The following is a 25927-nucleotide window of genomic DNA, read 5'->3' as shown; positions in this document are numbered from 1 at the left end:
GATGTGTGAGAGAGAGAGAGAGAGAGTGTGTGTGTGTGGGTGTGTGTAAGAGTGTGTGTGGGTGTGACAGAGAGTGTGTGTGGGTGTGAGAGAGAGTGTGTGGGTGTGAGAGAGAGTGTGTGGGTGTGAGCGTGTGTGTGGGTGTGAGAGAGAGTGTGAGTGAGATAGATAGAGACTGTGTGTGGGCGTGAGAGAGAGTGTGTGGATGTGAGAGAGAGGGAGAGAGAGTGTGTGTGAGAGTGTGTGTGGGTGTGAGAGAGAGACTGGATGTGAGATAGAGTGTGTGTCTGAGAGAGAGTGTTTGGATGTGAGAGAGAGACTGTGGGTGTGAGAGTGTGTGTGTGAGAGCGTGTGTAAGACTGTGTGTCTGAGGGAGGGAGAGTGAGTGTGTGCATGAGTGAAGGAAGAGTGTGTGTTGGGAGAGAATAAATGCAGGTGGATGATTTAAGTGTGTGTGTGTGTGTGACTGTGAGGGTGGTTTCGGTAAGTACAGTGTGACTGAGGGTGGTTTTGGTAAGTACAGTGTGACTGTGAGCGTGGATTCGGTGAGTACAGTGTGACTGAGGGGGTGGATTCGGTGAGTACCGTGTGACTGTGAGGGTGGATTCGGTGAGTACCCTGTGACTGTGAGTGTGGATTCGGTGAGTACAGTGTGACAGTGAGCGTGGATTCGGTGAGTACCATGTGACTGTGAGGGTGGATTCGGTGAGTACCCTGTGACTGTGAAGGTGGTTTCGGTGAGTACAGTGTGACTGTGAGGATGGTTTTGGTAAGTACAGTGTGACTGTGAGGGTGGATTCGGTGAGTACAGTGTGACTGTGAGGGTGGTTTTGCTGAGTACAGTGCGACTGTGAGGGTGGTTTCGGTGAGTACAGTGTGACTGTGAGGATGGTTTTGGTGAGTACAGTGTGATTGTGAGGGTGGTTTCGGTGAGTACAGTGTGACTGTGAGGGTGGTTTCGATGAGTACAGTGTGACTGTGAGGGTGGTTTCGGTGAGTACAGTGTGACGGTGAGGGTGGTTTTGGTAAGTACAGTGTGACTGAGGGTGATTTCGGTGAGTACAGTGTGAATGTGAGGGTGGTTTCTGTGTGCACAGTGTGATTGTGAGGGTGGTTTCGGTGAGTACAGTGTGACTGTGAGGGTGGTTTTGGTGAGTACAGTGTGACTGAGTGTGGTTTCGGTGAGTACAGTGTGACTGTGAGGGTGGTTTCGGTGAGTACTGTGTGACTGTGAGGGTGGTTTTGGTGAGTACAGTGTGACTGTGAGGGTGATTTCGGTAAGTACAGTGAGACTGAGGGTGATTTCGGTAAGTACAGTGTGACTGAGGGTGGTTTCGGTGAGTACAGTGTGACTGTGAGTGTGGTTTCGGTGAGTACAGTGTGACTGAGTGTGGTTACGGTGAGTACAGTGTGACTGAGTGTGGTTTTGGTGAGTACAGTGTGACTGTGGGGGTGGTTTTGGTGAGTATAGTGTGACTGTGAGGGTGGTTTCGGTAAGTACAGTGTGACTGTGAGGGTGGTTTTGGTGTGTCCAGTGTGATTGTGAGGGTGATTTTGGTGAGTACAGTGTGATTGTGAGGGTGGTTTTGGTGAGTATAGTGTGACTGTGAGGATGGTTTTGGTAAGTACAGTGTGACTGTGAGGGTGGTTTTGGTGAGTACAGTGTGACTGTGAGGGTGGTTTTGGTAAGTACATTGTGACTGTGAGGGTGGTTTTGGTGAGTACAGTGTGACTGTGAGGGTGGTTTTGGTGAGTACAGTGTGACTGTGAGGGTTGTTTTGGTAAGTACATTGTGACTGTGAGGGTGGTTTTGGTGAGTACAGTGTGACTGTGAGGGTGGTTTTGGTAAGTACATTGTGACTGTGAGGGTGGTTTTGGTGAGTACAGTGTGACTGTGAGGGTGGTTTTGGTGAGTACAGTGTGATTGTGAGGGTGGTTTTGGTGAGTACAGTGTGACTGAGGGTGGTTTCGATGAGTGCAGTGTGACTGAGGGTGGCTTTCGTGAGTACAGTGACTGTGAGGGTGGTTTTGGTGAATACAGTGTGACTGTGAGGATGGTTTTGGTGAGTACAGTGTGACTGAGGGTGGTTTTGGTAAGTACAGTGACTGTGAGGGTGGTTTTGGTGAGTACTGTGTGACTGTGAGGATGGTTTTGGTGAGTACAGTGACTGAGGGTGGTTTTGGTGAGTACAGTGTGACTGTGAGGGTCGTTTCGGTGAGTACAGTGTGACTGTGAGGGTTGTTTCGGTGAGTACAGTGTGACTGTGAGGGTGGTTTTGGTGAGTACAGTGTGACTGTGAGGGTGGTTTTGGTGAGTACAGTGTGACTGAGGGTGGTTTTGGTGAGTACAGTGTGACTGTGAGGATGGTTTCGGTGAGTACAGTGTGACTGTGAGGATCGTTTTGGTGAGTACAGTGTGACTGTGAGGGTGGTTTCGGTGAGTACAGTGCGACTGTGAGGATGATTTTGGTGAGTACAGTGTGACTGTAAGGATTGTTTTGGTGAGTACAGTGTGACTGTGAGGGTGGTTTTGGTGAGTACAGTGTGACTGTGAGGGTGGTTTCGGTGAGTACAGTGTGACCGAGGGTGGTTTCGGTGAGTACAGTGTGACTGTGAGGGTGGTTTTGGTGAGTACAGTGTGACTGTGAGGGTGATTTCGGTAAGTACAGTGTGACTGAGGGTGATTTCGGTAAGCACAGTGTGACTGTGAGGGTGGTTTCGGTGAGTACAGTGTGACTGTGAGTGTGGTTTCGGAGAGTACAGTGTGACTGAGTGTGGTTTCGGTGAGTACAGTGTGACTGAGTGTGGTTTTGGTGAGTACAGTGTGACTGAGAGTGGTTTTGGTGAGTACAGTGTGACTGTGGGGGTGGTTTCGATGAGTACAGTGTGATTGTGAGGGTGATTTTGGTGTGTGCAGTGTGACTGTGAGGGTGATTTTGGTGAGTACAGTGTGATTGTGAGGGTGGTTTTGGTGAGTATAGTGTGACTGTGAGGATGGTTTTGGTAAGTACAGTGTGACTGTGAGGGTGGTTTTGGTGTGTACAGTGTGATTGTGACGGTGGTTTTGGTGAGTACAGTGTGACTGAGGGTGGTTTCGGTGAGTACAGTGTGAGTGTGAGGGTGGTTTTGGTGAGTACAGTGTGATTGTGAGGGTGGTTTTGGTGAGTACAGTGTGACTGTGAGGGTGGTTTCGATGAGTACAGTGTGACTGTGAGGGTGGTTTCGGTGAGTACAGTGTGACGGTGAGGGTGGTTTTGGTAAGTACAGTGTGACTGAGGGTGATTTCGGTGAGTACAGTGTGACTGAGGGTGGTTTCGGTGAGTACAGTGTGACTGTGAGTGTGGTTTCGGTGAGTACAGTGTGACTGAGTGTGGTTACGGTGAGTACAGTGTGACTGAGTGTGGTTTTGGTGAGTACAGTGTGACTGTGGGGGTGGTTTTGGTGAGTAGAGTATGACTGTGGGGGTGGTTTCGATGAGTACAGTGTGATTGTGAGGGTGGTTTTGGTGAGTACAGTGTGACTGTGAGGGTGGTTTTGGTGAGTATAGTGTGACTGTGAGGGTGGTTTCGGTAAGTACAGTGTGACTGTGAGGGTGGTTTTGGTGTGTCCAGTGTGATTGTGAGGGTGATTTTGGTGAGTACAGTGTGATTGTGAGGGTGGTTTTGGTGAGTATAGTGTGACTGTGAGGATGGTTTTGGTAAGTACAGTGTGACTGTGAGGGTGGTTTTGGTGAGTACAGTGTGACTGTGAGGGTGGTTTTGGTAAGTACATTGTGACTGTGAGGGTGGTTTTGGTGAGTACAGTGTGACTGTGAGGGTGGTTTTGGTGAGTACAGTGTGACTGTGAGGGTTGTTTTGGTAAGTACATTGTGACTGTGAGGGTGGTTTTGGTGAGTACAGTGTGACTGTGAGGGTGGTTTTGGTAAGTACATTGTGACTGTGAGGGTGGTTTTGGTGAGTACAGTGTGACTGTGAGGGTGGTTTTGCTGAGTACAGTGTGATTGTGAGGGTGGTTTTGGTGAGTACAGTGTGACTGAGGGTGGTTTCGATGAGTGCAGTGTGACTGAGGGTGGCTTTCGTGAGTACAGTGACTGTGAGGGTGGTTTTGGTGAATACAGTGTGACTGTGAGGATGGTTTTGGTGAGTACAGTGTGACTGAGGGTGGTTTTGGGAAGTACAGTGACTGTGAGGGTGGTTTTGGTGAGTACTGTGTGACTGTGAGGGTCGTTTCGGTGAGTACAGTGTGACTGTGAGGGTTGTTTCGGTGAGTACAGTGTGACTGTGAGGGTGGTTTTGGTGAGTACAGTGTGACTGTGAGGGTGGTTTTGGTGAGTACAGTGTGACTGAGGGTGGTTTTGGTGAGTACAGTGTGACTGTGAGGATGGTTTCGGTGAGTACAGTGTGACTGTGAGGATCGTTTTGGTGAGTACAGTGTGACTGTGAGGGTGGTTTCGGTGAGTACAGTGCGACTGTGAGGATGATTTTGGTGAGTACAGTGTGACTGTAAGGATTGTTTTGGTGAGTACAGTGTGACTGTGAGGGTGGTTTTGGTGAGTACAGTGTGACTGTGAGGGTGGTTTCGGTGAGTACAGTGTGACCGAGGGTGGTTTCGGTGAGTACAGTGTGACTGTGAGGATGGTTTTGGTGAGTACAGTGTGACTGTGAGGGTGATTTCGGTAAGTACAGTGTGACTGAGGGTGATTTCGGTAAGCACAGTGTGACTGTGAGGGTGGTTTCGGTGAGTACAGTGTGACTGTGAGTGTGGTTTCGGAGAGTACAGTGTGACTGAGTGTGGTTTCGGTGAGTACAGTGTGACTGAGTATGGTTTTGGTGAGTACAGTGTGACTGAGAGTGGTTTTGGTGAGTACAGTGTGACTGTGGGGGTGGTTTCGATGAGTACAGTGTGATTGTGAGGGTGATTTTGGTGTGTACAGTGTGACTGTGAGGGTGATTTTGGTGAGTACAGTGTGATTGTGAGGGTGGTTTTGGTGAGTATAGTGTGACTGTGAGGATGGTTTTGGTAAGTACAGTGTGACTGTGAGGGTGGTTTTGGTGTGTACAGTGTGATTGTGACGGTGGTTTTGGTGAATACAGTGTGACTGAGGGTGGTTTCGGTGAGTACAGTGTGAGTGTGAGGGTGGTTTTGGTGAGTACAGTGTGATTGTGAGGGTGGTTTTGGTGAGTACAGTGTGACTGTGAGGGTGGTTTTGGTAAGTACATTGTGACTGTGAGGGTGGTTTTGGTGAGTACAGTGTGACTGTGAGGGTGGTTTTGGTGAGTACAGTGTGACACTGAGGGTGGTTTTGGTGAGTACAGTTTGACTGTGAGGGTGGTTTCGGTAAGTACAGTGTGACTGTGAGGGAGGTTTTGGTGAGTACTGTGTGACTGAGGGTGGCTTTGGTGAGTACTGTGTGACTGTGAGGGAGGTTTTGGTGAGTACAGTGTGACTGAGGGTGGCTTTGGTGAGTACAGTGACTGTGAGGGTGGTTTTGGTGAGTACAGTGTGACTGTGAGGATGGTTGTGGTGAGTACAGTGTGATTCTGAGGGTGGTTTTGGTGAGTACAGTGTGACTGTGAGGGTGGTTTCGGTGAGTACAGTGTGACTGTGAGGGTGGTTTCGGTGAGTACAGTGTGACTGTGAGGGTGGTTTTGGTAAGTACAGTGTGACTGAGGGTGATTTCGGTGAGTACAGTGTGAATGTGAGGGTGGTTTCTGTGAGCACAGTGTGATTGTGAGGGTGGTTTCAGTGATTACAGTGTGACTGTGAGGGTGGTTTTGGTGAGTACAGTGTGATTGTGAGGGTGGTTTTGGTGAGTACAGTGTGACTGAGGGTGGTTTCGGTGAGTACAGTGTGAGTGTGAGGGTGGTTTTGGTGAGTACAGTGTGATTGTGAGGGTGGTTTTGGTGAGTATAGTGTGACTGTGAGGGTGGTTTTGGTAAGTACATTGTGACTGTGAGGGTGGTTTTGGTGAGTACAGTGTGACTGTGAGGGTGGTTTCGGTAAGTACAGTGTGACTGAGGGAGGTTTTGGTGAGTACAGTGTGCTGTGAGGGTGGTTTTGGTGAGTACTGTGTGACTGTGAGGGTGGCTTTGGTGAGTACTGTGTGACTGTGAGGGAGGTTTTGGTGAGTACAGTGTGACTGAGGGTGGCTTTGATGAGTACAGTGTGACACTGAGGGTGGTTTCGGTGAGTACAGTGTGACTGTGAGGGTGGTTTCGGTGAGTACAGTGTGACTGAGGGTGGTTTTGGTAAGTACAGTGTGACTGAGGGTGATTTCGGTGAGTACAGTGTGAATGTGAGGGTGGTTTCTGTGAGTACAGTGTGACCGTGAGGGTGGTTTTGGTGAGTACAGTGTGACTGAGTGTGGTTTCGGTGAGTACAGTGTGACTGTGAGGGTGGTTTCGGTGAGTACAGTGTGACTGTGAGGGTGGTTTTGGTGTGTACAGTGTGACTGTGAGGGTGATTTCGGTAAGTACAGTGTGACTGAGGGTGATTTCGGTAAGTACAGTGTGACTGTGAGGGTGGTTTTGGTAAGTACATTGTGACTGTGAGTGTGGTTTTGGTGAGTACAGTGTGACTGTGAGGGAGGTTTTGGTGAGTACAGTGTGACTGTGAGGGTGGTTTTGGTGAGTACAGTGTGACTGTGAGGGTGGTTTTGGTGAGTGCTGTGTGACTGTGAGGGTGGCTTTGGTGAGTACTGTTTGACTGAGGGAGGGTTTGGTGAGTACAGTGTGACTGAGGGTGGCTTTGGTGAGTACAGTGACTGTGAGGGTGGTTTTGGTGAGTACAGTGTGACTGTGAGGATAGTTTTGGTGAGTACAGTGTGATTGTGAGGGTGGTTTCGGTGAGTACAGTGTGACTGTGAGGGTGGTTTCGGTGAGTACAGTGTGACTGTAAGGGTGGTTTCGGTGAGTACAGTGTGACTGTGAGGGTGGTTTTGGTAAGTACAGTGTGACTGAGGGTGATTTCGGTGAGTACAGTGTGAATGTGAGGGTGGTTTCTGTGAGCACAGTGTGATTGTGAGGGTGGTTTCGGTGAGTACAGTGTGACTGTGAGGGTGGTTTTGGTGAGTACAGTGTGACTGAGTGTGGTTTCGGTGAGTACAGTGTGACTGTGAGGGTGGTTTCGGTGAGTACAGTGTGACTGTGAGGGTGGTTTTGGTGAGTACAGTGTGACTGTGAGGGTGATTTCGGTAAGTACAGTGTGACTGGGTGATTTCGGTAAGTACAGTGTGACTGTGAGGGTGGTTTCGGTGAGTACAGTGTGACTGTGAGTGTGGTTTCGGTGAGTGCAGTGTGACTGAGTGTGGTTTCGGTGAGTACAGTGTGACTGAGTGTGGTTTTGGTGAGTACAGTGTGACTGAGGGTGGTTTTGGTGAGTACAGTGTGACTGTGAGGATGGTTTTGGTGTAAGTACAGTGTGACTGTGAGGGTGGTTTTGGTGAGTATAGTGTGACTGTGAGGGTGGTTTCGGTAAGTACAGTGTGACTGTGAGGGTGGTTTTGGTGTGTACAGTGTGATTGTGAGGGTGGTTTCGGTGAGTACAGTGTGACTGTGAGGGTGGTTTCGGTGAGTACAGTGTGACTGTGAGGGTGGTTTTGGTGTGTACAGTGTGACTGTGAGGGAGATTTTGGTAAGTACAGTGTGACTGAGGGTGATTTCGGTAAGTACAGTGTGACTGTGAGGGTGGTTTCGGTGAGTAGAGTGTGACTGTGAGTGTGGTTTCGGTGAGTACAGTGTGACTGAGTGTGGTTTCGGTGAGTACAGTGTGATTGTGAGGGTGGTTTTGGTAAGTACATTGTGACTGAGGGTGGTTTTGGTGAGCACAGTGTGACTGTGAGGGTGGTTTTGGTGAGTATAGTGTGACTGTGAGGGTGGTTTTGGTGAGTATAGTGTGACTGTGAGGGTGGTTTCGGTAAGTACAGTGTGACTGTGAGGGTGGTTTTGGTGTGTACAGTGTGATTGTGAGGGTGGTTTTGGTGAGTACAGTGTGATTGTGAGGGTGGTTTTGGTAAGTACATTGTGACTGTGAGGGTGGTTTTGTTGAGTACAGTGTGACTGTGAGGGTGGTTTTGGTAAGTACATTGTGACTGTGAGGGTGGTTTTGGTAAGTACATTGTGACTGTGAGGGTGGTTTTGGTGAGTACAGTGTGACTGTGAGGGTGGTTCTGGTGAGTACACTGTGACTGAGGGTGGTTTTGGTGAGTACAGTGTGACTGAGGGTGGTTTTGATGAGTACAGTGTGACACTGAGAGTGGTTTTGGTGAGTACAGTGTGACTGTGAGGGTGGTTTCGGTAAGTACAGTGTGACTGTGAGGGAGGTTTTGGTGAGTACAGTGTGACTGTGAGGGTGGTTTTGGTGAGTACTGTGTGACTGTGAGGGTGGCTTTGGTGAGTACTGTGTGACTGTGAGGGTGGTTTTGGTGAGTACAGTGTGACTGAGGGTGGTTTCGATGAGTACAGTGTGACACTGAGGGTGGTTTTGGTGAGTACAGTGTGACTGTGAGGGTGGTTTCGGTAAGTACAGTGTGACTGTGAGGGAGGTTTTGGTGAGTACAGTGTGACTGTGAGGGTGGTTTTGGTGAGTACTGTGTGAATTTGAGGGTGGCTTTGGTGAGTACTGTGTGACTGTGAAGGAGGTTTTGGTGAGTACAGTGTGACTGAGGGTGGCTTTGGTGAGTACAGTGACTGTGAGGGTGGTTTTGCTGAGTACAGTGTGACTGTGAGGATGGTTTTGGTGAGTACAGTGTGATTCTGAGGGTGGTTTCGGTGAGTACAGTGTGACTGTGAGGGTGGTTTCGGTGAGTACAGTGTGACTGTGAGGGTGGTTTCGGTGAGTACAGTGTGACTGTGAGGGTGGTTTTGGTAAGTACAGTGTGACTGAGGGCGATTTCGGTGAGTACAGTGTGAATGTGAGGGTGGTTTCTGTGAGCACAGTGTGATTGTGAGGGTGGTTTCGGTGAGTACAGTGTGACTGTGAGTGTGGTTTCGGTGAGTACAGTGTGACTGAGTGTGGTTTCGGTGAGTACAGTGTGAGTGTGAGGGTGGTTTTGGTGAGTACAGTGTGATTGTGAGGGTGGTTTTAGTGAGTACAGTGTGCTGTGAGGGTGGTTTTGGTGAGTACTGTGTGACTGTGAGGGTGGCTTTGGTGAGTACAGTGTGACTGTGAGGGTGGTATTGGTGAGTACAGTGTGACTGAGGGTGGCTTTGATGAGTACAGTGTGACACTGAGGGTGGTTTCGGTGAGTACAGTGTGACTGTGAGGGTGATTTCGGTGAGTACAGTGTGACTGAGGGTGGTTTTGGTAAGTACAGTGTGACTGAGGGTGATTGCGGTGAGTGCAGTGTGAATGTGAGGGTGGTTTCTGTGAGCACAGTATGATTGTGAGGGTGGTTTCGGTGAGTACAGTGTGACTGTGAGGGTGGTTTTGGTGAGTACAGTGTGACTGAGTGTGGTTTCGGTGAGTACAGTGTGACTGTGAGGGTGGTTTCGGTGAGTACAGTGTGACTGTGAGGGTGGTTTTGGTGTGTACAGTGTGACTGAGGGTGATTTCGGTAAGTACAGTGTGACTGAGGGTGATTTCGGTAAGTACAGTGTGACTGTGAGGGTGGTTTCGGTGAGTACAGTGTGACTGTGGTTTCGGTGAGTACAGTGTGAGTGTGAGGGTGGTTTTGGTGAGTACAGTGTGATTGTGAGGGTGGTTTTGGTGAGTACAGTGTGACTGTGAGGGTGGTTTTCGTAAGTACATTGTGACTGTGAGGGTGGTTTTGGTGAGTACAGTGTGACTGTGGAGGTGGTTTTGGTGAGTACAGTGTGACTGTGAGGGTGGTTTTGGTGAGTACAGTGTGACTGAGGGTGGTTTCGATGAGTACAGTGTGACACTGAGGGTGGTTTTGGTGAGTACAGTGTGACTGTGAGGGTGGTTTCGGTAAGTACAGTGTGACTGTGAGGGTGGTTTTGGTGAGTACTGTGTGACTGTGAGGGTGGCTTTGGTGAGTACTGTGTGACTGAGGGAGGTTTTGGTGAGTACAGTGTGACTGAGGGTGGCTTTGGTGAGTACAGTGACTGTGAGGGTGGTTTTGGTGAGTACAGTGGGACTGTCAGGATGGTTTTGGTGAGTACAGTGTGATTGTGAGGGTGGTTTCGGTGAGTACAGTGTGACTGTGAGGGTGGTTTCGGTGAGTACAGTGTGACTGTGAGGGTGGTTTCGGTGAGTACAGTGTGACTGTGAGGGTGGTTTCGGTGAGTACAGTGTGAATGTGAGGGTGGTTTCTGTGAGCACAGTGTGATTGTGAGGGTGGTTTCGGTGAGTACAGTGTGACTGTGAGGGTGGTTTTGGTGAGTACAGTGTGACTGAGTGTGGTTTTGGTGAGTACAGTGTGACTGTGAGGGTGGTTTCGGTGAGTACAGTGTGACTGTGAGGGTGGTATTGGTGAGTACAGTGTGACTGTGAGGGTGATTTCGGTAAGTACAGTGTGACTGAGGGTGATTTCGGTAAGTACAGTGTGACTGTGAGTGTGGTTTTGGTGAGTACAGTGTGACTGAGGGTGGTTTTGGTGAGTACAGTGTGACTGTGAGGATGGTTTTGGTGAGTAGAGTGTGACTGTGGGGGTGGTTTCGATGAGTACAGTGTGATTGTGAGGGTGATTTTGGTGAGTACAGTGTGACTGTGAGGGTGGTTTTGGTGAGTACAGTGTGACTGTGAGGGTGGTTTTGGTGAGTATAGTGTGACTGTGAGGGTGGTTTCGGTAAGTACAGTTTGACTGTGAGGTTGGTTTTGGTGTGTACAGTGTGATTGTCAGGGTGGTTTTGGTAAGTACATTGTGACTGTGAGGGTGGTTTTGGTGAGTACAGTGTGACTGTGAGGGTGGTTTTGGTGAGTATAGTGTGACTGTGAGGGTGGTTTTGGTGAGTATAGTGTGACTGTGAGGGTGGTTTCGGTAAGTACAGTGTGACTGAGGGTGGTTTTGGTGTGTACAGTGTGATTGTGAGGGTGGTTTTGGTGAGTACAGTGTGATTGTGAGGGTGGTTTTGGTAAGTACATTGTGACTGTGAGGGTGGTTTGGTGAGTACAGTGTGACTGTGAGGGTGGTTTTGGTAAGTACATTGTGACTGTGAGGGTGGTTTTGGTAAGTACATTGTGACTGAGGGTGGTTTTGGTGAGTACAGTGTGACTGTGAGGGTGGTTTTGGTGAGTACAGTGTGACTGAGGGTGGTTTCAATGAGTACAGTGTGACTGTGAGGGAGGTTTTGGTGAGTACAGTGTGACTGTGAGGGTGGTTTTGGTGAGTACTGTGTGACTGTGAGGGTGGCTTTGGTGAGTACTGTGTGACTGTGAGGGAGGTTTTGGTGAGTACAGTGTGACTGAGGGTGGCTTTGGTGAGTACAGTGACTGTGAGGGTGGTTTTGGTGAGTACAGTGTGACTGTGAGGATGGTTTTGGTGAGTACAGTGTGATTCTGAGGGTGGTTTCGGTGAGTACAGTGTGACTGTGAGGGTGGTTTCAGTGAGTACAGTGTGACTGTGAGGGTGGTTTCGGTGAGTACAGTGTGACTGAGGGTGGTTTTGGTAAGTACAGTGTGACTGAGGGTGATTTCGGTGAGTACAGTGTGAATGTGAGGGTGGTTTCTGTAAGCACAGTGTGATTGTGAGGGTGGTTTCGGTGAGTACAGTGTGACTGTGAGTGTGGTTTCGGTGAGTACAGTGTGACTGAGTGTGGTTTCGGTGAGTACAGTGTGAGTGTGAGGGTGGTTTTGGTGAGTACAGTGTGATTGTGAGGGTGGTTTTGGTGAGTACAGTGTGACTGTGAGGGTGGTTTTGGTAAGTACATTGTGACTGTGAGGGTGCTTTTGGTGAGTACAGTGTGACTGTGGGGGTGGTTTTGGTGAGTACAGTGTGACTGAGGGTCGTTTTGGTGAGTACAGTGTGACTGTGAGGGTGGTTTCGGTAAGTACAGTGTGACTGAGGGAGGTTTTGGTGAGTACAGTGTGACTGTGAGGGTGGTTTTGGTGAGTACAGTGTGACTGTGAGGGTGGTTTTGGTGAGTACTGTGTGACTGTGAGGGTGGCTTTGGTGAGTACTGTGTGACTGAGGGAGGTTTTGGTGAGTACAGTGTGACTGAGGGTGGTTTGGGTGAGTACAGTGACTGTGAGGGTGGTTTTGGTGAGTACAGTGTGACTGTGAGGATGGTTTTGGTGAGTACAGTGTGATTGTGAGGGTGGTTTCGGTGAGTACAGTGTGACTGTGAGGGTGGTTTCGGTGAGTACAGTGTGACTGTGAGGGTGGTTTCGGTGAGTACAGTGTGACTGTGAGGGTGGTTTTGGTAAGTACAGTGTGACTGAGGGTGATTTCGGTGAGTACAGTGTGAATATGAGGGTGGTTTCTGTGAGCACATGTGATTGTGAGGGTGGTTTCGGTGAGTACAGTGTGACTGTGAGGGTGGTTTCGGTGAGTACAGCGTGACTGTGAGGGTGGTTTTGGTGAGTACAGTGTGACTGTGAGGGTGATTTTGGTAAGTACAGTGTGACTGAGGGTGATTTCGGTAAGTACAGTGTGACTGTGAGGCTGGTTTCGGTGAGTACAGTGTGACTGTGAGTGTGGTTTCGGTGAGTGCAGTGTGACTGAGTGTGGTTTCGGTGAGTACAGTGTGACTGAGTGTGGTTTTGGTGAGTATAGTGTGACTGAGGGTGGTTTTGGTGAGTACAGTGTGACTGTGAGGATGGTTTTGGTGAGTATAGTGTGACTGTGGGGGTGGTTTTGGTAAGTACTTTGTGACTGTGAGGGTGGTTTTGGTGAGTACAGTGTGACTGTGAGGGTGGTTTTGGTGAGTACAGTGTGACTGTGAGGGTGGTTTTGGTGAGTATAGTGTGACTGTGAGGGTGGTTTCGGTAAGTACAGTGTGACTGTGAGGGTGGTTTTGGTGTGTGCAGTGTGATTGTGAGGGTGGTTTTGGTGAGTACAGTGTGATTGTGAGGGTGGTTTTGGTAAGTACATTGTGACTGTGAGGGTGGTTTTGGTGAGTACAGTGTGACTGTGAGGGTGGTTTTGGTAAGTACATTGTGACTGTGAGGGTGGTTTTGGTGAGTACAGTGTGACTGTGAGGGTGGTTTTGGTAAGTACATTGTGACTGTGAGGGTGGTTTTCGTGAGTACAGTGTGACTGTGAGAGTGGTTTTGGGGAGTACAGTGTGACTGTGAGGGTGGTTTTGGTGAGTACAGTGTGATTGTGAGGGTGGTTTTGCTGAGTACAGTGTGACTGAGGGTGGCTTTCGTGAGTACAGTGACTGTGAGGGTGGTTTTGGTGAGTACAGTGTGACTGTGAGGGTGGTTTCGGTGAGTACAGTGTGACTGTGAGTGTGGTTTCGGTGAGTGCAGTGTGACTGAGTGTGGTTCCGGTGAGTACAGTGTGACTGAGTGTGGTTTTGGTGAGTATAGTGTGACTGAGGGTGGTTTTGGTGAGTACAGTGTGACTGTGAGAATGGTTTTGGTGAGTAGAGTGTGACTGTGGGGGTGGTTTCGATGAGTACAGTGTGACTGTGGGGGTGGTTTTGGTAAGTACATTGTGACTGTGAGGGTGGTTTTGGTGAGTACAGTGTGACTGTGAGGGTGGTTTTGGTGAGTACAGTGTGACTGTGAGGGTGGTTTTGGTGAGTATAGTGTGACTGTGAGGGTGGTTTCGGTAAGTACAGTGTGACTGTGAGGGTGGTTTTGGTGTGTACAGTGTGATTGTGAGGGTGGTTTTGGTGAGTACAGTGTGATTGTGAGGGTGGTTTTGGTAAGTACATTGTGACTGTGAGGGTGGTTTTGGTGAGTACAGTGTGACTGTGAGGGTGGTTTTGGTAAGTACATTGTGACTGTGAGGGTGGTTTTGGTGAGTACAGTGTGACTGTGAGGGTGGTTTTGGTAAGTACATTGTGACTGTGAGGGTGGTTTTGGTGAGTACAGTGTGACTGTGAGAGTGGTTTTGGTGAGTACAGTGTGACTGTGAGGGTGGTTTTGGTGAGTACAGTGTGATTGTGAGGGTGGTTTTGGTGAGTACAGTGTGACTGAGGGTGGCTTTCGTGAGTACAGTGACTGTGAGGGTGGTTTTGGTGAGTACAGTGTGACTGTGAGGATGGTTTTGGTGAGTACAGTGTGACTGAGGGTGGTTTTGGTAAGTACAGTGACTGTGAGGGTGGTTTTGGTGAGTACTGTGTGACTGTGAGGATGGTTTTGGTGAGTACAGTGACTGAGGGTGGTTTTGGTGAGTACAGTGTGACTGTGAGGGTGGTTTCGGTGAGTGCAGTGTGATTGTGAGGGTGGTTTCGATGAGTGCAGTGTGACTGAGGGTGGCTTTCGTGAGTACAGTGACTGTGAGGGTGGTTTTGGTGAGTACAGTGTGACTGTGAGGATGGTTTTGGTGAGTACAGTGTGACTGAGGGTGGTTTTGGTAAGTACAGTGACTGTGAGGGTGGTTTTGGTGAGTACTGTGGGACTGTGAGGATGGTTTTGGTGAGTACAGTGACTGAAGGTGGTTTTGTTGAGTACAGTGTGACTGTGAGGGTGGTTTCGGTGAGTACAGTGTGACTGTGAGGGTTGTTTCGGTGAGTACAGTGTGACTGTGAGGGTGGTTTTGGTGAGTACAGTGTGACTGTGTGGGTGGTTTTGGTGAGTACAGTGTGACTGAGGGTGGTTTTGGTGAGTACAGTGTGACTGTGAGGATGGTTTCGGTGAGTACAGTGTGACTGTGAGGATCGTTTTGGTGAGTACAGTGTGACTGTGAGGGTGATTTCGGTAAGTACAGTGTGACTGAGGGTTATTTCGGTAAGTACAGTGTGACTGTGAGGGTGTTTTCGGTGAGTACAGTGTGACTGTGAGTGTGGTTTCGGTGAGTACAGTGTGACTGAGTGTGGTTTTGGTGAGTACAGTGTGACTGAGAGTGGTTTTGGTGAGTACAGTGTGACTGTGAGGATGGTTTTGGTGAGTACAGTGTGATTGTGAGGGTGATTTTGGTGAGTACAGTGTGACTGTGAGGGTGGTTTTGGTGAGTACAGTGTGACTGTGAGGGTGGTTTTGGTGAGTTTAGTGTGACTGTGAGGATGGTTTTGGTAAGTACAGTGTGACTGTGAGGGTGGTTTTGGTGTGTTCAGTGTGATTGTGAGGGTGGTTTTGGTGAGTACAGTGTGACTGAGGGTGGTTTCGGTGAGTACAGTGTGAGTGTGAGGGTGGTTTTGGTGAGTACATTGTGATTGTGAGGGTGGTTTTGGTGAGTACAGTGTGACTGTGAGGGTGGATTTGGTAAGTACATTGTGACTGTGAGGGTGGTTTTGGTGAGTACAGTGTGACTGTGAGGGTGGTTTTGGTGAGTACAGTGTGACTGTGAGGGTGGTTTTGGTGAGTACAGTGTGACTGAGGGTGGTTTCGATGAGTACAGTGTGACACTGAGGGTGGTTTTGGTGAGTACAGTGTGACTGTGAGGGTGGTTTCGGTAAGTACAGTGTGACTGTGAGGGAGGTTTTGATGAGTACAGTGTGACTGTGAGGGTGGTTTTGGTGAGTACAGTGTGACTGTGAGGGTGGTTTTGGTAAGTACAGTGACTGTGAGGGTGGTTTTGGTGAGTACTGTGGGACTGTGAGGATGGTTTTGGTGAGTACAGTGACTGAGGGTGGTTTTGGTGAGTACAGTGTGACTGAGGGTGGTTTTGGTGAGTACAGTGTGACTGTGAGAGTGGTTTTGGGGAGTACAGTGTGACTGTGAGGGTGGTTTTGGTGAGTACAGTGTGATTGTGAGGGTGGTTTTGGTGAGTACAGTGTGACTGAGGGTGGCTTTCGTGAGTACAGTGACTGTGAGGGTGGTTTTGGTGAGTACAGTGTGACTGTGAGGGTGGTTTCGGTGAGTACAGTGTGACTGTGAGTGTGGTTTCGGTGAGTGCAGTGTGACTGAGTGTGGTTTCGGTGAGTACAGTGTGACTGAGTGTGGTTTTGGTGAGTATAGTGTGACTGAGGGTGGTTTTGGTGAGTACAGTGTGACTGTGAGGATGGTTTTGGTGAGTAGAGTGTGACTGTGGGGGTGGTTTCGATGAGTACAGTGTGACTGTGGGGGTGGTTTTGGTAAGTACATTGTGACTGTGAGGGTGGTTTTGGTGAGTACAGTGTGACTGTGAGGGTGGTTTTGGTGAGTACAGTGTGACTGTGAGGGTGGTTTTGGTGAGTATAGTGTGACTGTGAGGGTGGTTTTGGTAAGTACAGTGTGACTGTGAGGGTGGTTTTGGTGTGTACAGTGTGATTGTGAGGGTGGTTTTGGTGAGTACAGTGTGATTGTGAGGGTGGTTTTGGTAAGTACATTGTGACTGTGAGGGTGGTTTTGTTGAGTACAGTGTGACTGTGAGGGTGGTTTTGGTAAGTACATTGTGACTGTGAGGGTGGTTTTGGTGAGTACAGTGTGACTGTGAGAGTGGTTTTGGTGAGTACAGTGTGACTGTGAGGGTGGTTTTGGTGAGTACAGTGTGATTGTGAGGGTGGTTTTGGTGAGTACAGTGTGACTGAGGGTGGCTTTCGTGAGTACAGTGACTGTGAGGGTGGTTTTGGTGAGTACAGTGTGACTGTGAGGATGGTTTTGGTGAGTACAGTGTGACTGAGGGTGGTTTTGGTAAGTACAGTGACTGTGAGGGTGGTTTTGGTGAGTACTGTGTGACTGTGAGGATGGTTTTGGTGAGTACAGTGACTGAGGGTGGTTTTGGTGAGTACAGTGTGACTGTGAGGGTGGTTTCGGTGAGTGCAGTGTGATTGTGAGGGTGGTTTCGATGAGTGCAGTGTGACTGAGGGTGGCTTTCGTGAGTACAGTGACTGTGAGGGTGGTTTTGGTGAGTACAGTGTGACTGTGAGGATGGTTTTGGTGAGTACAGTGTGACTGAGGGTGGTTTTGGTAAGTACAGTGTGACTGAGGGTTATTTCGGTAAGTACAGTGTGACTGTGAGGGTGTTTTCGGTGAGTACAGTGTGACTGTGAGTGTGGTTTCGGTGAGTACAGTGTGACTGAGTGTGGTTTTGGTGAGTACAGTGTGACTGAGAGTGGTTTTGGTGAGTACAGTGTGACTGTGAGGATGGTTTTGGTGAGTACAGTGTGATTGTGAGGGTGATTTTGGTGAGTACAGTGTGACTGTGAGGGTGGTTTTGGTGAGTACAGTGTGACTGTGAGGGTGGTTTTGGTGAGTTTAGTGTGACTGTGAGGATGGTTTTGGTAAGTACAGTGTGACTGTGAGGGTGGTTTTGGTGTGTTCAGTGTGATTGTGAGGGTGGTTTTGGTGAGTACAGTGTGACTGAGGGTGGTTTCGGTGAGTACAGTGTGAGTGTGAGGGTGGTTTTGGTGAGTACATTGTGATTGTGAGGGTGGTTTTGGTGAGTACAGTGTGACTGTGAGGGTGGATTTGGTAAGTACATTGTGACTGTGAGGGTGGTTTTGGTGAGTACAGTGTGACTGTGAGGGTGGTTTTGGTGAGTACAGTGTGACTGTGAGGGTGGTTTTGGTGAGTACAGTGTGACTGAGGGTGGTTTCGATGAGTACAGTGTGACACTGAGGGTGGTTTTGGTGAGTACAGTGTGACTGTGAGGGTGGTTTCGGTAAGTACAGTGTGACTGTGAGGGAGGTTTTGATGAGTACAGTGTGACTGTGAGGGTGGTTTTGGTGAGTACAGTGTGACTGTGAGGGTGGTTTTGGTAAGTACAGTGACTGTGAGGGTGGTTTTGGTGAGTACTGTGGGACTGTGAGGATGGTTTTGGTGAGTACAGTGACTGAGGGTGGTTTTGGTGAGTACAGTGTGACTGAGGGTGGTTTTGGTGAGTACAGTGTGACTGTGAGAGTGGTTTTGGGGAGTACAGTGTGACTGTGAGGGTGGTTTTGGTGAGTACAGTGTGATTGTGAGGGTGGTTTTGGTGAGTACAGTGTGACTGAGGGTGGCTTTCGTGAGTACAGTGACTGTGAGGGTGGTTTTGGTGAGTACAGTGTGACTGTGAGGGTGGTTTCGGTGAGTACAGTGTGACTGTGAGTGTGGTTTCGGTGAGTGCAGTGTGACTGAGTGTGGTTTCGGTGAGTACAGTGTGACTGAGTGTGGTTTTGGTGAGTATAGTGTGACTGAGGGTGGTTTTGGTGAGTACAGTGTGACTGTGAGGATGGTTTTGGTGAGTAGAGTGTGACTGTGGGGGTGGTTTCGATGAGTACAGTGTGACTGTGGGGGTGGTTTTGGTAAGTACATTGTGACTGTGAGGGTGGTTTTGGTGAGTACAGTGTGACTGTGAGGGTGGTTTTGGTGAGTACAGTGTGACTGTGAGGGTGGTTTTGGTGAGTATAGTGTGACTGTGAGGGTGGTTTTGGTAAGTACAGTGTGACTGTGAGGGTGGTTTTGGTGTGTACAGTGTGATTGTGAGGGTGGTTTTGGTGAGTACAGTGTGATTGTGAGGGTGGTTTTGGTAAGTACATTGTGACTGTGAGGGTGGTTTTGTTGAGTACAGTGTGACTGTGAGGGTGGTTTTGGTAAGTACATTGTGACTGTGAGGGTGGTTTTGGTGAGTACAGTGTGACTGTGAGAGTGGTTTTGGTGAGTACAGTGTGACTGTGAGGGTGGTTTTGGTGAGTACAGTGTGATTGTGAGGGTGGTTTTGGTGAGTACAGTGTGACTGAGGGTGGCTTTCGTGAGTACAGTGACTGTGAGGGTGGTTTTGGTGAGTACAGTGTGACTGTGAGGATGGTTTTGGTGAGTACAGTGACTGAGGGTGGTTTTGGTGAGTACAGTGTGACTGTGAGGGTGGTTTCGGTGAGTGCAGTGTGATTGTGAGGGTGGTTTCGATGAGTGCAGTGTGACTGAGGGTGGCTTTCGTGAGTACAGTGACTGTGAGGGTGGTTTTGGTGAGTACAGTGTGACTGTGAGGATGGTTTTGGTGAGTACAGTGTGACTGAGGGTGGTTTTGGTAAGTACAGTGACTGTGAGGGTGGTTTTGGTGAGTACTGTGGGACTGTGAGGATGGTTTTGGTGAGTACAGTGACTGAGGGTGGTTTTGGTGAGTACAGTGTGACTGTGAGGGTGGTTTCGGTGAGTACAGTGTGACTGTGAGGGTTGTTTCGGTGAGTACAGTGTGACTGTGAGGGTGGTTTTGGTGAGTACAGTGTGACTGTGTGGGTGGTTTTGGTGAGTACAGTGTGACTGAGGGTGGTTTTGGTGAGTACAGTGTGACTGTGAGGATGGTTTCGGTGAGTACAGTGTGACTGTGAGGATCGTTTTGGTGAGTACAGTGTGACTGTGAGGGTGATTTCGGTAAGTACAGTGTGACTGAGGGTTATTTCGGTAAGTACAGTGTGACTGTGAGGGTGGTTTCGGTGAGTACAGTGTGACTGTGAGTGTGGTTTCGGTGAGTACAGTGTGACTGAGTGTGGTTTTGGTGAGTACAGTGTGACTGAGAGTGGTTTTGGTGAGTACAGTGTGACTGTGAGGATGGTTTTGGTGAGTAGAGTGTGACTGTGGGGGTGGTTTCGATGAGTACAGTGTGATTGTGAGGGTGATTTTGATGAGTACAGTGTGACTGTGAGGGTGGTTTTGGTGAGTACAGTGTGACTGTGAGGGTGGTTTTGGTGAGTTTAGTGTGACTGTGAGGATGGTTTTGGTAAGTACAGTGTGACTGTGAGGGTGGTTTTGGTGTGTTCAGTGTGATTGTGAGGGTGGTTTTGGTGAGTACAGTGTGACTGAGGGTGGTTTCGGTGAGTACAGTGTGAGTGTGAGGGTGGTTTTGGTGAGTACATTGTGATTGTGAGGGTGGTTTTGGTGAGTACAGTGTGACTGTGAGGGTGGATTTGGTAAGTACATTGTGACTGTGAGGGTGGTTTTGGTGAGTACAGTGTGACTGTGAGGGTGGTTTTGGTGAGTACAGTGAGACTGTGAGGGTGGTTTTGGTGAGTACAGTGTGACTGAGGGTGGTTTCGATGAGTACAGTGTGACACTGAGGGTGGTTTTGGTGAGTACAGTGTGACTGTGTGGGTGGTTTCGGTAAGTACAGTGTGACTGTGAGGGAGGTTTTGATGAGTACAGTGTGACTGTGAGGGTGGTTTTGGTGAGTACAGTGTGACTGTGAGGGTGGTTTTGGTGAGTACTGTGTGACTGTGAGGGTGGTTTTGGTAAGTACAGTGTGACTGTGAGGGAGGTTTTGATGAGTACAGTGTGACTGTGAGGGTGGTTTTGGTGAGTACAGTGTGACTGTGAGGGTGGTTTTGGTAAGTACAGTGACTGTGAGGGTGGTTTTGGTGAGTACTGTGGGACTGTGAGGATGGTTTTGGTGAGTACAGTGACTGAGGGTGGTTTTGGTGAGTACAGTGTGACTGAGGGTGGTTTTGGTGAGTACAGTGTGACTGTGAGGGTGGTTTTGGTGAGAACAGTGTGACTGAGGGTGGTTTTGGTGAGTACAGTGTGACTGTGAGGATGGTTTCGGTGAATACAGTGTGACTGTGAGGATCGTTTTGGTGAGTACAGTGTGACTGTGAGGGTGATTTCGGTAAGTACAGTGTGACTGAGGGTGGTTTTGGTAAGTACAGTGTGACTGTGAGGGTGGTTTCGGTGAGTTCAGTGTGACTGTGAGTGTGGTTTCGGTGAGTACAGTGTGACTGAGTGTGGTTTTGGTGAGTACAGTGTGACTGAGAGTGGTTTTGGTGAGTACAGTGTGACTGTGAGGATGGTTTTGGTGAGTAGAGTGTGACTGTGGGGGTGGTTTCGATGAGTACAGTGTGATTGTGAGGGTGATTTTGGTGAGAACAGTGTGACTGTGAGGGTGGTTTTGGTGAGTACAGTGTGACTGTGAGGGTAGTTTTGGTGAGTACAGTGTGACTGTGAGGATGGTTTTGGTGAGTACAGTGTGACTGAGCGTGGTTTCGATGAGTACAGTGTGATTGTGAGGGTGATTTTGGTGAGTACAGTGTGTCTGTGAGGGTGGTTTTGGTGAGTACAGTGTGACTGTGAGGGTGGTTTTGGTGAGTACAGTGTGACTGAGGGTGGTTTTGGTGAGTACAGTGTGACTGTGAGGATGGTTTTGGTGAGTACAGTGTGACTGTGAGGGTGGTTTCGGTGAGTACAGTGCGACTGTGAGGATGATTTTGGTGAGTACAGTGCGACTGTGAGGATGATTTTGGTGAGTACAGTGTGACTGTGAGGATTGTTTTGGTGAGTACAGTGTGACTGTGAGGGTGGTTTCGGTGAGTACAGTGTGATTGTGAGGGTGATTTTGGTGAGTACAGTGTGACTGTGAGGGTGGTTTTGGTGAGTACAGTGTGACAGTGAGGGTGGTTTTGGTGAGTACAGTGTGACTGTGAGGGTGGTTTTGGTGAGTACAGTGTGACTGTGAGGGTGGTTTCGGTGAGTACAGTGTGATTGTGAGGGTGATTTTAGTGAGTACAGTGTGACTGTGAGGGTGGTTTTGGTGAGTATAGTGTGACTGTGAGGGTGGTTTTGGTGAGTACAGTGTGACTGTGAGGGTGGTTTCGGTGAGTACAGTGTGACTATGAGGGTGGTTTTGGTGAGTACAGCGTGACTGTGAGGGTGGTTTTGGTGAGTACAGTGTGACTGAGGGTGTTTTTGGTGAGTACAGTGTGACTGTGGGGGTCGTTTTGGTAAGTACAGTGAAAGTGAAGCTGAAGGAGCCTCACTTTAATGTCCTACCCTTAAAGCCAGCACCTCTCACTGCTCCAGGAGTGTCAGCCTGGATTTTGTAGTCATTCCCTGCTTAGATCCACAATATGTGTCGATTGGTTTTTGCAAAATTGTAAAGTTTGTTTTAATTGAACATCTGGCTTAAATGGAGGTGGTGTTTAGTGAGAAAAGAGTCTTTCCCAAACATCCTGTCCACAGCCTCTGTGGGAGGAGCCTCTGTGGACCCTTACACGTACATCTCTGTGAGTTTGCTGGTCTTCATGCAACTTGATGTCTTACGCCAGAGGATAATTCTAGATGTGTGATTGGAGATTGTGGATGTAGGCTATTCAACTGAAGGAGCATCACATTCAAATTTCAACTACTATCCATACCTATATATCACTGAGCAATGGTCTGGATTGCGATCAAAGAGCTGGCATACTGACTGAAACAGTAGCACAGTGGTTAGCATAGTTGCTTCACAGCTCCAGGGTCCCAGGTTCGAATCTGGCTTGGGTGACTGTCTGTGCGGAGTCTGCACGTTCTCCCCGTGTGTGCGTGTGTTTCCTCCGGGTGCTCCGGTTTCCTCCCACAGTCCAAAAATGTGCAGGTTAGGTGGATTGGCCATGATCAATTGCCCTTAGTGTCCAAAGAGGTTAGGTGGGGTTACTGGGCTACGGGGATAGGGTGGAAGCTTAAGTGGGGTGCTCTTTACAAGGGCCGGTGCAGACCCGATGGGCCGAATGGCCTCCTTCTGCACTGTAAATTCTATACTCCCTCTCAACGGTCCAAGGACACTGAGGCACAATCCAAGACACCAGTCGTTGAGATTAGTACGTTCAGGAGGGTATCAAAGCTGGCGAGCACTGTTATAATTTGCATTGTGATGTTTGCACTCCGAACCCAGGCGATTCATGGGGGGAACTGTGCAGTGATTAACCCCAGAGAGCTGGTCTGTGACTCGGGTGAGCGCGTGGTGGAGGGTCATTAGTTCTTTTTTGATCCGTGCCTTTTTTTCTTCCAGTATCATTTCTCAACCTGTTGTTGCTTTAACCTGTTTCTTTCCTTGCAGCCATGGCCATCGCACTGACAGGTAACTCCAGTCTGTTGTGGCTCTGTTAGGTCTGATGCTGTGCTCGGCTCTGTGGATTGGCTGAAGGTGGCAGCCTTGTGGAACATGTGGTCAATTGGCTCTTTCTGTTGGTGTCGCTCAACCAAACCTCCCTGTAGTTAATTTATCTTGTGTGTGTGTATGCGTATGTGTGTCCAGGTGTGTGTATATGTCTCCAGGTGTGTGTATGTATCTCCAGGTGTGTGTATGTGTGTCCGTATGAGTGTGTCCATGTGTGGTGTGTGTGTGCGCCTACATGTCTTCTTTTGTGTATGTGTTTGTGTGTGAGGTGCATGTTAACTTTCAATGTATTGTACTTCTAAGATGAACGAATTGGCAACTAAACCAGCTCAAACCAACAGTCTGTTATATTACAATTTGGGGTAATATGTCATTATTCTTTGCCTTGTGATCCAGAATGGTTTGATGAGTTGATGATAAAGAAACCACCAATCTTTCAATTGAAGCAAAACTAATTTATTGAATCATGATTAATTGAATAAAGTTCGCACACACTACTGAGCTATAACTACTAATAAAGTTGAATAAGGTTGAATCTGTTAAACAGTAATCTATAATCTAGTATTAACTAATGATGACCTTGTGTTAACTCTCTCTCACTAATCTAAACTACTCCTCGTGCTGTGATCAGTCCTTCTCCTTTGCTAACCACCCAGCATTCCCTGAGGTCTGATATTTATACTGGGAACTGTTGGTGCCCTCTAGTGTTTGTATTACACTGAGATGTAATAATTAACGCTACACTGACGAACCTATATGCACAGTCCAGCACAAATAAGCAGAGACTTGTCTTTCAGGATGTCACAGAACACCTTCCAGACAAAGAAGTACGTTTGAAGCGTTCGCCACTAACATATTGTTCAAACCAAGCCGATTCACACCCAGACGGCAATAAAAATGTCTGGATCGTCCCGTTTTTAGTGATGAGGAGTAAGTTCTGGCCAGGATGAGCTTCTTCAAAGTAATGCCGTGGGATAATTTCCCTGTCAGAGCAGGCAGGTCCTCGATTAAATGCTTCATCTGAAAAACGGCACCTCCAGCATTGCCGCACTCCTTCAGTGCTGCACAGGGAGGGTCAGTCCAGATGTTGTTCTCAAGTCCCTAGTCAAGGCACTGCTGTGATGCCTGGGCAACCCATGCCAGTGGAACATTGCTGAACTCCCCAGGGAAGGGGGAAGATACTTTCGGATCCAAACATAAAGCTAATCGATGTATGTTTCCCTCTCCCAAATCGAGACTTAGAATCATGGGGGGTGGATTAAATGCCCTTCCCTGATACAGGTTTAGAAGCAGGAGGGGCATTTAATTGGGCAGGAGGGCACAGGTGAAGACCCCGCCACCTTCTGCCCTGATTAAGTTTGGTATGGACAGTCTCGAGGATGGTCTCCCTTCCCCGCTATCAATTCAGACCCTATAGCAGGTAATTAATGACAGCAGCGGGGGAGTCAATCACCACACGGGAAGCCCTGATGGCTTTGCTTACAGGCTACTGGGAGGAGAGGGTGGGGGGTGTTCCCTCGTTCAAAGGAACTCAGTACCTGATCGAGGTACCTGGTATTGAGGAGGGTGGGGGGACGAGATCTTGGGCCTGTTCAATGGGTGCATTACTGCCAGCTACCACTATCCGCCGGTGACACTGTGAGCAGTGGATGGGTGCCACCCTCTGATTGGCTGGGAACTCTTCTTGTGGGGGGGGAGGGGCGGGGTGGCGGACAGGACTGCTGCTGGTCCCTTATGTGCTTCTTCGACACTTAATTCCGACAGGCTTTCCCCAAAGGAGGCGAAGTGGTTCCCCAGATGCCACTGAATTAATGTTTTATACAGGCTTATCATGGATTCCATGAGACCTTGTGGCGCAATGGGAGCATTCCTATCTCTGGACCAGAACCTCTGGGTTCGAGTCCCACTTGATGGCCACGGAAGGTGTGTTTATGACATGACCAAACAGGTTGATTATCAGCCTGTCAATCCTTCCAGTGGGCCTGATGGCAGACGGTAAGAGTGGGAGAGTCTCCTGATCAGCAAGGCGTCAGAATGCAACGGCCAACCACCGCAGTACATCGCTGAGCACAAACAGGGACCAATGTAATGGAAGTCGCCAAGGCCCTATAAGGGCACGATATCTGAAGGAGTCGGATCATAAATTCCATACCATGTTTCTTTTTTACAATGACTGGGTTGTGTTGCTGATTGGCTTCTCATTCTTTTCGGAGGTGTAGGTCCCCCCCCCCCCCCCCCCCACACTCGCACAGGGGCAAGGATTCCTCCACTCCGCTGTGTGCAGCAACTCTCTAATGCGAGGGATCAGCAATTCCGAGAGAAATCGCAAAATCACATTCCATAAAAGGTTTTGCATTCCATCACAAATGACAAACAAAGCAAAGCTTTGACCGACACACCGGAGATATCTGCAGACAGTCACCAGAGGAACTCTTACTCCACGATGCTGACTGCGTGTGGTTTTGAGGCAATGCCCGTTCAAATGCTGAAATTCAGCCATGAGATGCGGAACATTGATTTAATTCCTTTTTCCTCATTTACACAGGTTGTGACTCTGTGTGTCCCTCGTGAAATTAGCAGAATAAATTAGTGCAGTGATATGTGAAAACTCCACAGTTTATAAGTCGGAGAATAAAAAGATACAGTGAAAGGGCCAATGGTCTTTTATTTAAAGGGAGAAGCAATTTCCTTGGGGTGATGGATGGTCATGTCCCAAAATGAGCGACACACTTGCAATCTCCCTCTATCGTTTTGGTGTTCATTCTGATGTGGAGTTACTGACCCTATTTTCCCAAAGCCTTTGAAGAGGCTTGACGGAGTTTGAAGTTGTTACTTGTGCTGAACAGAAGTTTACAAATATTCCCTCTCCCTACCACCTACTTTGATTCATTTGCAATAGAGGAATACTGCACTGTCTCTGTGGAGGTACTGCCCACCGGCAGTTTAGAACCAAACAAAACACCATTTCCCGAAAGCTCTGTTCAAATATGTGGAACAGACCTTCTGCTTTTAAGTCTATTGATCCTTGTAAAACTACAGATTTGGCCAGACTGGCAGCGGGTGATCAAATATCTATCAATACGGTATAGCCGCTAAAAGGGTGAAAGGGCGAAACTGCTTCATGACTAAAAGGGACCGTGCATGCTGTTGTTCAAA

The 25927-nt window shown here is 48.7% G+C and overlaps 1 protein-coding gene across 5 annotated transcripts in view; it reads left to right on the top strand.

Annotated features, from left to right (window-relative positions):
• Positions 1–25927, top strand: part of LOC140403227 (microtubule-associated serine/threonine-protein kinase 1-like) — a 217797-nt gene that overhangs the window by 108477 nt on the left and 83393 nt on the right. For 3 of the 5 annotated variants that reach the window (XM_072490987.1, XM_072490986.1, XM_072490985.1), the window contains one exon: positions 22712–22732. The exons of the other annotated variants lie outside the window; for them this stretch is intronic. In XM_072490987.1, coding sequence (XP_072347088.1) covers positions 22712–22732 — 21 coding nt within the window. The remainder of the gene's footprint in view (positions 1–22711; positions 22733–25927) is intronic. 5 annotated transcript variants of the gene reach the window in all.

This window comes from Scyliorhinus torazame, chromosome 27, assembly GCF_047496885.1.
Source record: "Scyliorhinus torazame isolate Kashiwa2021f chromosome 27, sScyTor2.1, whole genome shotgun sequence".
NCBI classification, from domain to species: domain Eukaryota; kingdom Metazoa; phylum Chordata; class Chondrichthyes; order Carcharhiniformes; family Scyliorhinidae; genus Scyliorhinus; species Scyliorhinus torazame.
The sequence above is the reverse complement of the archived record's forward strand: the minus strand, read 5'-3'. Positions and strand labels throughout refer to the sequence as shown.